Source organism: Ambystoma mexicanum, chromosome 7p, assembly GCF_040938575.1.
Source record: "Ambystoma mexicanum isolate Mex_15411 chromosome 7p, UKY_AmexF1_1, whole genome shotgun sequence".
In the NCBI taxonomy this organism is placed as follows: domain Eukaryota; kingdom Metazoa; phylum Chordata; class Amphibia; order Caudata; family Ambystomatidae; genus Ambystoma; species Ambystoma mexicanum.
In genome coordinates, this window is record NC_090939.1 from 820731607 (window position 1) to 820743719 (window position 12113).

The 12113-nt window shown below is 44.6% G+C and overlaps 1 protein-coding gene across 5 annotated transcripts in view; it reads left to right on the forward strand.

Annotated features, from left to right (window-relative positions):
* ASMTL (acetylserotonin O-methyltransferase like) overlaps positions 1-12113 on the forward strand; it is an 816255-nt gene that overhangs the window by 731622 nt on the left and 72520 nt on the right. For all 5 annotated transcript variants that reach the window (XM_069636974.1, XM_069636973.1, XM_069636975.1 and 2 more), the window contains one exon: positions 8746-8868. In XM_069636974.1, coding sequence (XP_069493075.1) covers positions 8746-8868 — 123 coding nt within the window. The remainder of the gene's footprint in view (positions 1-8745; positions 8869-12113) is intronic.

Sequence of the window (12113 nt, forward strand, 5' to 3'; positions counted from 1 at the left end):
AACACCCTTGAACCGTGATCACTTGTCTGTCTTTACTGGTGCCACCATGAGTTCTTTACACTACTTAATCAAAGTGTGTGCGCCTTGGCAAATCATTTTATTTCAGTGTGCCTTTGAGTAGTAGCCGGAGCAAAGCAGGTGGAAAAAAATGTTTTTGTATGCTTGCGACTAATTGGATTCTGTCCTGCAGACGTACAAGGATGAGTAGAAGCTAAAATGCCCACTCAGCCCTCACACTGCTACAAACCAAGAGCCAACACAATCATAAAGGTAAGACAGGCACCAATAAGAGAGATCCCTCCTTTGCCTTTTGTGGTAACGTGAGCAGAGAGAAGGCTATGCTCTTGAGAGGAGGTGAATGTAATTTAGTAGTGGCCCAAACAGTAAAGCAGATCAGCCCAAAAGGAATGGAATGTCCAATCAAGGTTCTACACAACTTTATTATACTTTAATAAAACACACCATCTGCAAAATAACTAAATAGAAAAACACTACACAAAACCCACCCCTGAGGAAGGAACAGACAATAAGCAAGGATGGCACAATGCAGCACAGTAATAAAGCAAGGTGTAACGCAAGTAAAAACTGCAATGTTCTCTAAAAATGATAGGTTTTTGGGGTTCAAAAAGTGAATTGGTGACCTAACCAGTCTCTAGGGCCCACAACTGGATCAAGGGTACAGTTAATAGTCAATAGTACCTTTTGCAGTTAATGACAGTTTGGCAGCCCTGAACCACACTTCTTGTTACTGTGCAAGCGATTTGAAGATGGGGAGTGTGCAAAAGGCAGCACTGGAGGATCCTGGTAGGTGGTTGAATGTGTTGAACGGTTCTTTAAAACATGGTGCCGGACAGGGTGCTGCGAGTCCCAATCCATGGGTTCGAGGGAAAGATGAGTCCGATTTCTCCTGCTCCCAAACATGGGAGAGGCTGGCACACAACTTCAGGGTGCCTTCCACCTGGTGAGGTCCGAGGCAGGTGCTTTCTCCAGCAGCAGTTCACCCCGCAATGGCCCTTGTGGATGGTTAAGGGAGAGAGTTTTCCTTTGCCTTGGACGCTCAGTCTTCACCTCACTGGCAGAGGACTTTGGAAAGATCATCTTTCCCAACAGAGTTCCAATGAAATCTTCTTCAAAAGTTGGAGTCCAAAAGAAGAATCAAAGAAGTGGTGGGAGACCTTTTTTTAAAGGCAAAAGTCCCAAGGTGATTGCGCTAAAGCTAGCCTGCCTTAATGATCCAATCCCTGTTTTTGAAAGAAGTGGACTTTGCCCTTCTGACATCACACCTAAAGTACTTTGCTCTAGCGGATGTGGGAAGGACAGGAAGGAGAGATAGAGGTGAAGAGAAACAAGATGGTGGAAGTCTTCCTAAACTGTGCAGAGCCCTCCTGTCTACTCTAACATCACCCTGTTCCTATCACACTAGGATCAAAGGCCTTTGGAAATGCAGCTCCCTGGTGTGGGGCTGCTGCCTTTGAATGAGTGTGCTCCTTTGATGCCTGGGCCTTGAACAGCTGCCTGTTGTGTAGCGCTCTCTGACAGTTACCTGCCCTCACAAAGAGATCAAAGAAGAGGTATGGCCATTCAAGTTTCTTTCCTGTCATTTGGCATTTTCGGCCCTCTGGCCAGAAAACTATCCACAGCTCATTTGACTCACAGGAACTGACGTGTGATATCTAATTGTAGGTGGCTGCAACGATCATAAGTAGTGCCATGAACATGCCTTACCTCGGGCATAGCTTTATTTTCGAGATTACCTGGCCACCATCATGGCTACTTATGCTCATAAGAGTTTTGGCGAAGGGGGGTATATCTTATATGCAGCCCCTGCACTGCAGAAACTTTGCTGTCACTGCAACTATCAAATGCGCAACAGGCACATTATGCATACTGCTACTACTAGATTTATTAGATGCCTTCGACCTAGTAGGATGTACAAACTCTGTCTCATGCTCACAAATAATTTCCACTTTTCTAAAGAAGCCACTGCCTGAATCAAGTCCTTCCTCGCAGACCGCACCTCAAGAGTAACAATAGGGGATGTTGCTGCAGACCCCATCACAGTTCCTCTAGGATTCCCCCAAGGCTATTGCCTCTCCCTGACACTCTACAACGCATACACAAAATTACTCTTCGCAGCACTTGACGCTATGGGAGTAATATACACACATTTTGCAGACGACACACAAATACTTATTCACATTTCTGGCAACCTTGAACAAGACACCATCACCATAAACAAAATATATTCGCTCATCCAGAACTGTATGGCGACAAATAGCCTCTGCCTCAACGGAGAAAAAACTGAAATACTGATAGTAGGCTCACCAGACCGACTAAACAAATTACACCCACATTACACAACTATAGTCATTGATGGAACACCAATCAATATTTCCAAACAAGTTAAAACACTGTCTCATCACGAGTTGGGCTGTAGCCCTTAAATGCGGTGGTAATGGTATTACCGCTGCATTTAAGGGCTGGCCCTATCACGAGTTGGGCGCTAAATCGGCTTGTTTTACCTCCAGCTTTTTTCTGGAGGTGAAAATCCCTGTTTTTGGTGGTATTACAGCCGGATGTATTAGCACCGAAAATTCCCCATTGGATCCAGTGGACCCAATCAGGAATGGGGATTTACCGTTAAGGCCCAACCCGTGATCTGGTGGTAATACCACCGGACTAGTCGGTGCTAGGGCTATTACAGTCGGCTGTATTACAGCCAGGAATGCAGCCCAACTCGTGATGGGGCCCTAGGGGTCTACTTAGGCTCTAGCCTCAATATGTGTAAACACATTAGTGCTCTCTCCTCCTCCACGTCATACACAGCCAAACTCATCTCCTTAAGCAGACCGTTTCTCACACTGCGGAATTGTACCACCCTAGCTAGAGCCCTCATATTGGCTAAAATAGACTACTGTAACATACTAAAACTAGGAACCTCAAAAATAAAACCTTAACAAAATGCAACTAATTCAGAACAAAGCTATCCGAGCAGCACTAGGTATAATAAAGAGAGGTCACATTACCCACCACAGGAGAGAAGCCCACTGGCTGCCCGTACAAGCCAGGATCTTACACAAAACCCTCACTATAGCATAAAAATGCATCTCAGGCACAGCCCCAGGCTACCTCAACCAATGCTTAATCCACAAAACCTCATCCAGAACTCTCAGATCCAACTCATGCACTCACCTTTGCATCCCCCGTTTCAAAAACAGGCAACTCCAGTTTCCCAGTAGCAGCCCCCAGAATCTGACACTCACTTCCAACTGCCTTCTCTAGTGAGCCCTCCTTTCCAAAATTCAAGAAATCCCTCAAAACCTGGCTTTTCAACAAATACAAAGTCTATTTTTCAATAGCACTATATCCAAAACCGAAAGTATAAAAATTGTTGGATGTAACCATTTCCACTGTATGTACTACGTAGCTTGCTTGACGATCTAACCCATGCTAACTACCTTTACAGCGCAACAGACACAATATCCATTGTCACTGTATCACGATGTACATACCTGCTTAACGTATTAAACTAAAGCTGTATGTATACAAATAAGACATTATGCACCAACCAAGTGCCAAGTCTTCATGTAACAATCAAGTTTGTAGGTTTTCCTGTAACCTACGCCATGATACCCGAGGGTTTGGGCGTATAACCAAATAAATAAATAAATAAAATAAAAAATAAACTGTGACCTCTGAATCTGCTATGTACCACTGGTAGAGCAGGATACTGATGCATCAGGTCACAAATACACACTATGCTAGTGCATGGCGTTTATGAAAGGGGACTCTGATTAGCAGATTATCCTTTCACAGATGGAATTACCCACATCATTTTATTAATTAATATAAATCAAAAAGGCCAGGGCTTTACACCCATTGGAGATGGCAATCCGTCACAATGCGTGTATGCTTGGGGTCGTCTGTCTTTGTAAGTACACATGTGAATGAGAGCGCCATATGAATGTTGTGCATGGGTATAAATGAATGTGCGTGTGAATGAGAGTGCAGTGTGAGTATTCTGAATAGCTGTGCATGTGATTGAGAGAGAAGTTGAGTGTTCATGTGTGTGGGGCCCGGAAGCAAGGATGGAGTGGGGGCATTGGGCTAGCCAGCATGGACATTTCTTTACAGTGGCATGGCATGACTTACTGGCATTAAATGGGCAAAGCCAACTTGAGTGCTCTTACATAGGATTGGGGGGGGGGACCGCATTTGTACAGCCAGCATGGGTGTTTTCTTTTAGTGGCATGGACTGTCCCTTTTGGGGTGGGAACATGCCTGGAGTCCCTTGAGTATTAAAGAAACAATCGGTGATGTCATTTTCTGTGATGTCACTGATGTCATTACATATGTAATTTAGGGGCCCCCACACATCTGTTGCTCCCCGGGCTGCACAGTTTGCCTGTTATCTTCCAGGTGCATTATGGGAATAGAAGTCCATGTTTTCGGGAATATAGATTTATGGAGGGAAATATTAAATAATGATTCATGGTCTTCTCTGGAGATTGTAGGCCATACCCTGCAGGTCTGCAGACAGCCCCAACAAGAGGCAGGAATGCGGAGACATTACACAATGCTTGGAAGAAGAAAGTGGATTGCAGTTGCATCAGGTTGAACACTGGATGGACAGGGTTTATTGTGTGAAGAACCCACAGCTGGGGAGACTAAATCAGGATCTAAGATGAACTCTGAGGACTCCACAGACAATCTCTTAAGGATGGGGGGGCAACACAGCAGAAGTCTTATGAAGAAGTTAGCACACTGGTGACCTGCAGTGCAAGCCACTGGAGGTCCCACTGTGGAGTATCAATACAAGCATCTGCTTGAATGTTCAGGAGCAACATTAGGTTCATTGGACCACTAGAGGAAATGCTGTTCCCGCTTCTGGGACAGGAAAAACCCAGAGCTTTCCGAGAGCACAAAACATAGTGCAGACGTCCAACAGGACCATCTGGATCCCTGGTGGAGAGCATAATCATTGGTTGCCTCTTGTCTTGGGAGAGGCAGACCTTCTCCATCGGGTTCTCAAGGGGTCAGAAGATGCTGGTGCAGAGGTGACTTCAGTCCCCGGGATAGTCCCCAGTCCTTGTGCACCTAGATAAAATCTGAGCATTTGACTAGGCTGATGCAGTGTCTCTGCTTTTATCCTTAAACTGATGCTGAAGGTTGGCATTCACTGCCATTCACACATACATGCACCCTTCAATCTTCTAGCATCCCATCACTCGGTGCTGCTCTCAGATTACGAACTTAGGCGGGCTCTTCCTAAGGGAATACTCAGGGTGTGGATTCCAGATGACATGCTTAGATACCGCCCGCAGACATACTCACCCAAAGGTCCTTTGTTAGCTCCTACAAGGAGCACATGTCAGAAATGACACAACATGAGTCTCTCTCTCTCTCTCTCTCTCTCTCTCTCGTTCTTTCTCTTTCTCGCTCTCTTTCTCGCTCTCTTTCTCGCTCTCTCTCTCTCTCACACACTAGAACATGGGCAATCATTCTATGTGGGTGAGGTTACTCCCTGAGGGAGACTAGGGGCACCTTTTCTGCCGTTTTCAACTTGGGGTGACAAGGGCTACAATTACTCCCACGTATCCTTCTATGCCTGGATCCCAAGAACATATTGAAACTACAGATAAGGCTAGGTATGCTCTTCGATGCCAGCTTGTTCATGTCACCTCATGTTCATGTGATTGTGATGTCTTCATACTACCTGATGCTGCTCAGACTACCTGATGCTGTTTACCTGCCAGCCAAAGCAAACTGTGCAGCTACAGCCCATGCTATCATGGGGCAGAATTGGATAACTGCAATGTTCAATGCCCAGGGATAAGCAAAGAAATGCAGTCAGACTATAGGTCATTCTTAACACTGCAGCATGCACTGTGATAAACATGCCCAGGCGATCACGCATCACTCAGGTCTTCAAGTAAGCTTGCTGGCTCCCTTTATAGACCATAGTCCGATTTAAGACATTGATCTTGGTTTATAAAATACTGCATGGTCAAGCACCAGCCCTCTTAAAGGATATGATCACCGGCACACCCCGTCCAGCTCTTACATCTTCTCATCAGCTACGTGTCATGGTCCCGTGCTACAGATGTAAAAGGGCCTTCGTTCGTTCCTTCAGGTGCTGGCAGCGTCTCTGGAATTCTATGCCTTTAGAGATTCAAACAAGCAATACCTTACTTTTTTTCAGAATACAATTTTAAACCTTTCCTTTTTTATTTTTATTTTATTTTATTTGTGATTGGTTTGTCAAGAACTTTACAATAAAGGGAAGAAAATAAAAAAAACTTCATCACACATAAAACAAATAGAAATCTCAATTACAACAGTTACATATTACAATATTACAATTAATTTGCTACTGACATAAAATAGTTGCACAGATAAGGGGGGCGGAGAGGGTAAAAGAGAAGGAAACCAAAAAAGGATTTTTTAAACTGAAAAGCCAAACATATTTTTCTTTAAATATCCCTCACATAAGAAAGTTAAAATGATACTTAAAAAATCGGTATTTCCCATGACTTAACAATTTGCGGCAACCTCAACCCCTTCAGCTGTTGATATTGGGTTCAGCATTCTTTTCCACAATTCAATTAAATCCACTTTGTTAGTTGGACCCACAATTTTATAAAAAATAAGAGGTCTGTTCAATTTGGAGAGCAGGACAATCCATAAACAGATGTTTAATGTTATCTAGAACCTCATTATTGTTAGTGTCTGCAGGCAGAATCCGAAGGGTCAATGGCAACCCTCCTTATTAGGATCGCCTTAGTGTGAATTAAATTCCACTGAAGGTTTAATATCATGGAGCGATAATGTCTGTTTGGAAAGGTCAGGAGAGAAGGGGCTACCAAACCTCTACGCTTGTGTACATGGGACAGGTGTTGCAGTGAAACAAAGCCATGCAATGTATCAGTCGTCTCTATCCAATCTTGATCATATAGAGCAATTTTGACCTTACCCGGTATGCATTTCAGAACTCCTACATCTAAACCCAAATCTGAGTATTGATTCACAATTGGATTTCAACTTAGGTAAAAATCCAACAGAACATAGCCCCGATTGACGATGACAATCCTCTTGCGCTTCGGCATATAGGGTGCCCTCGTCAGCCGTGAGAATTTTGTAGTACAGGAGCAAGATCTGGCATTGCACATGGACTTAAAGCGAAATGAGCCTAATTCAAATCACATGCCTACTACTTTAAACACTGATTAGCACTCTCATCCATCCTTCTGCGAGACTTTGACCGATGTTGCCTCTTCTCATTCTTCCGCAATGATTTTCTCTTAATCATATATAATTCTTCTGCATTTATACTCAAGTGTTTTGGTAAAGGCACTTAGATACTTCCTTGGGTCATTAGCGCTATATACATCTCTGCATTCTATTTTATTTTATTTCAGAGAGGCACAAACCCTGAGTGGTCTGGGTGGGGCTCATTAGGGAAAAGAGCAAATGTTTCCGGGCCCGCACTAATGTCACAAAAGGTGGACTTTCCATCTAAAACCCACAAACTGCCTAAATGACCAGTGCATTTTACTACCACATCCAGAAAATATTCAAAACGTATTGGAACGGGGTGAAAATGTAAGTCTGCAGGAAATGTTACGTTGCTCCCCAAAAAGACACCGTTATTTCACTGATGCCGGTGAAGAAACAAAAGAAGAAACAGACATTCTGCAATTTCTTCCAGCATCTAACAATTCTCTGATGCCGCGGACAGAAATCAAGATCAGATAATTCTGGCATTTCTGATAAGAGCGGAACTGTAAATAATCTTCAAAATAGTCTTCACATAGGGTCTGGTCCTGTGCAACCCCAGGCAGGCCTTGTGCAGCCCCACTCGACAATCATTTGGGAAGTCTTGTTTTTTTTTCGGATAGTCTGATGGCATGTTGGGCCCACAGCATCTTTCAGCAAACGGGAGAATAGACTAGAGATACATCTTTGTTTTATCTACTGTGCAGATAGTAAAAATGGCTCCCTGAGGTATTGTACATGCCTGCTGACAATCACTGATCTGCGACCGTATGGTATAAATCAGCATTGGAACGCCAAGGGGAATGCGCCCCAGAGCTTCTCCTTAAAGGGGATAACGAGCACCATATAGTGTACGAAGCAGCCATTTGGGACTATTATTTTTTTAAATGTATTATTATTTTTTACATTTGTGTAATGCCCAGACCACAGGTATCACAGCGTTTGTACAAGGAAAAGGCAAAAAGTAACAGTCAATCGGGGAAGCAGGGATGTGGTGGTAAGACCTTCACTTAACAAAGCTGTTCCATTGGACAGTCGTACTTCTTGAACAGCCAAGTTTACAGCAGTCTCTTGAAGGCTGAGTATGAGCTTTGGAGTCTACTGATGCACCACTGGGTTTCTTTGTTAGCAGTGGTCTTCAAACTCTCTTTTCTTTTTGTCTGTGTATTCATTGGTGATTTGCAGGGCACCAAATGATATACAGGTTATCAGTACTACAGATTACCATCTCCATCTGGTCGTGCTGAAAAAATATGATGTGCACACTGACTGCTTGGCTTCTTGCTGTAGTAGCAGTCCTAGGTCTGTTTTAAGTGTCTTAATGTGAGAAATTTCAGAAGCCAGTGACTTTCTTAGGAGAATGTTCCTTCCAATGAGGTTAATTTGTGTTTTTTGCATTCTAGTACATTTGATAAAATCAGAGGAATTTGGTGCCTTCTCATGCTTTCTTAAAATTCTGTTTTCTTCCAGGTGACTTTTTCAATGACAGCCTTCCTGAAGTGGATCTTTACATTCTATCAAGGGTTTTGCATGATTTGGCAGATGAAAAACTTGACACATTATTAACCAAGATATCAGCAATTTGTACACCAGGTAAGAGATGTGCATTTTCTTATTGCTCTCAAATGTATTAATTACTCTGAATGTTTCTCATTTTTCTAAGTGTTAAAGAGCTTGCTCAAAAACTTTGAAATACAATTTCTCAACTTGCTTTGTAAGGAGACATTAAGTAAATATTAAGTTTAATGCTAAAACTAGGCCATTGGATACCTTGCACTAAAGCTGCAGCTCCTGTGTAGTTTGCTTGTGTACCCTTCATCTGTTGGAGGCTTTCCATACCCTACCTTTATCTTAAACCTATTGTATTCATTGCCATTGTTTAAATACTGCAACTATTCCTGCTAAGAAGCAATGCCATGCCAATTCACCCAAGAAAAAAGCCTTGAATTCCAAGATGGCCTCTGTGGGGAGAGCACCATGATAAATGCTCTCCCGAACCTCGGGGTCTCCAAGTATACATCTGCACGTTGAGCCCTCCCCAGGCAGCAAACGCGGAATGTGGAGTGTCCACACAGAAGGAGGCCATCCACTACAACACCTTTGCGGCAGCAGAACGGGCCTCCAGAGGGAGAAAAGTTGGCGCAAAGCCCAGGATGTGGCCCTACACAAACTCGGAGCGTAGGCTCACCAGAGGAAGGAAATCCGTCCGGGAGCTCCGGGCCAGTGAGGAGAGCAAGGAGATTGAGGACTGCCCAGGAGACGGCAAGGTAATCAAGCGTCCGGTGCGGAGAGAAGCCCCCAGGAAACTCAGAGAAGGACCACACGATGCTGAACCATCAGCGATGCGGGAGATCCTGAGTCTGTGAATAAAATGGAGGAAAGCTTAGACACAAATGAGAAAGCAATATAAGAATGGACAGAGGACTCGAGGAAAACTGAGACCTAGGTAGGGCAACTGGCAACTGCAACCTACAACCTAGAGCTACAGACAGAAGATTTGGAGAACAGGTCGAGGAGATCTAATATACGGATCAAAAACATGCCCGAGGAGGTTCCAGATAAAGAACTGGAAGCAGTGGTGAGAGGTATCTTTGAAGATCTAGTGGAGACCGAGGAAAAGTCAGAGGTGAGAATAGACAGAATTTAGAGTCGGCCCCCGTAGAGCGGACCCAGGGGCCCTGCCCAGAGACGTTCTCACTGATCCTTCACCTAGCAAGGAAGGCCAAACAGATAACATACAACTGTGCTGACCTGATGCTTTTTCAAGACCTGTCCCGGACAACCCTGGCCCAAAGGAGGTAGATTACCCCCGTTGATCGGGCACTCGGACACGGATATAAGATACAGGTGGACGTTTCCATTTGGTCTAGTGTTCGAATGGAAGGGGAAGCATCTTCGGATCACCTCCTACGAGGATGGCCTGAGGATTCCGCGGATTGAGGAAGAGGACCAGGACATAAAGCCCTCCCAACCAAAGGGGCAAATGGGGCTAAAGAGCTGGGAATGGTCAACAGTGGCAAAATCAAAGCGGAAAAAGAAGGGGGGTATCAACCACAACTGAAAGGTCCTCCAACTGGAGGGGAGTGAGTGAGCAAGCCACCTTCAGAAGAGGACGAACTTCTGCAAAAATCACAGTGAGGTACAAAGGACCATGCAGAAAGCAAGCAATGGAGAGAGTCATCAATGGGAAGGACACAAGAGGCTCCGAGCAGGGCAGAGGGGTTGGAATCCAGAGTGGGTATGGAAGACCCCACCTAAGCAGAGGCTGAGGGGTTTAAGGGGCTCAATTCCAGAGTAGGTGATTCGGGGGGCTAGAAGCCGGTTGAGCCCGCTCAGCCAGGGTGAGGGGAGGGGAGGGGCCAAAGGAGAGGGAGGGTGAGAGGGGGGAGTCTGACCACGAAAGAGAGAGGAGGTACAAGAAAGCTAAACACGCCTTCAAAAATGGATAGCCTCAATAATTTAGGAATCGTTTCTCTTAATATAAAGGGGCTAAACTCCGCACTGAAGAGGTAAAAACTGGAAAGGTACATACGTAGGGGAGGGACCCGACATAATAGCATTGCAGGAGACCCATGTACAGACCCGGAACAGGGATTGGTTGAGATTACAAGGCTTCCCCCAAATGTATCAGTCCATGGAAAAGAACAAGAAGGCGGGAGTGATTATAGCAATATGGAAAAACCTAGACCTTATAGTGACTGAGACGGACAGGGATACCCAGAGGAGATACCTAGCTTTAAATACCTAGCTTTAAATACCTAGCTTTAAATTTAAAAGGGACGGGGGAGGGCTACAGGATAGCAACTTTGTAGGCTCCCAACATGGGACAAGACACCCTCATTCAAAGTGCTCTGGTCAGACTAGAGAAATTCGCAAAGGGCCCTATAGTTCTAACAGGAGACTTCAACTTGTCCTGGGACCCAGAAAAGGACAGATCCACGAATACCAAGGGGGCCCAAGGGAAACCATCAAAAGAATTAATAGAGAAAGTGGAACGGCTAGCCTTGGTGGACACCTGGAGGTAAAGGGAAGGGTTCACATACTTCTCGCATGCTCATCAATCCTCATCACGCATATACTATGTGTGGGCATCCCTGAAGCTTTTGGGATGGGTGAGGGAAATAGAGGTGGGGGTCATAACCCTTTCGGATCATGTGCCCCCCCTGTCATTGAAACTAGGGAGAAAGCCAGGGCACCCAGGACTTTGGAAAGGGAGGTACCCAGGATTTCTGTTTAGGGACAATGTTCTGAGGAATTAGTTGAGTATGGGGATTAAATCCTTCTTTGAGGACAACAGTATAGAGGACACAACAGAGCAGATGAGGTGGGACGACTTAAAGGCTACAATTAGGGGGGAAATCATTGCAATAAAAGCCCACAGGGATAGGGAACTAAGACTGATAGAAAAAGACCTGGAGAAAAAGCTAAACAGCATAATGTCCAAGATTGGAGTGGGAGCGAGTGGATAAATCCGATAAGAATATAGAGCTATAAAAGGTCAATTGGAAGTTATACAGACAAAAGCAGCAGAGAAATCATTAATGTTCCTAAAACAGAAATATTACATCAAGGCCAATACATCTGATAGACTTTTGGCCAGAATGCTGAGTAAGGAAGAGAAGGCCAAATGTATTACAAAAATCAAGGTGAGGGAGGGGTGGTGGATTAGCACGGACACCAAAGACATTACCCAAGAGTTTTCGAGAATTTACAGTGATACGGCTCTGCAAATTCTAGTGAACTATTTCAACAAGCTGACTTAGGAGCAAGAGAAATGGCTCAAATTTTTGACCGGGAAGGGGAAGCATTAGAAGGAGAAGTCACAGTGGACGAGGTGT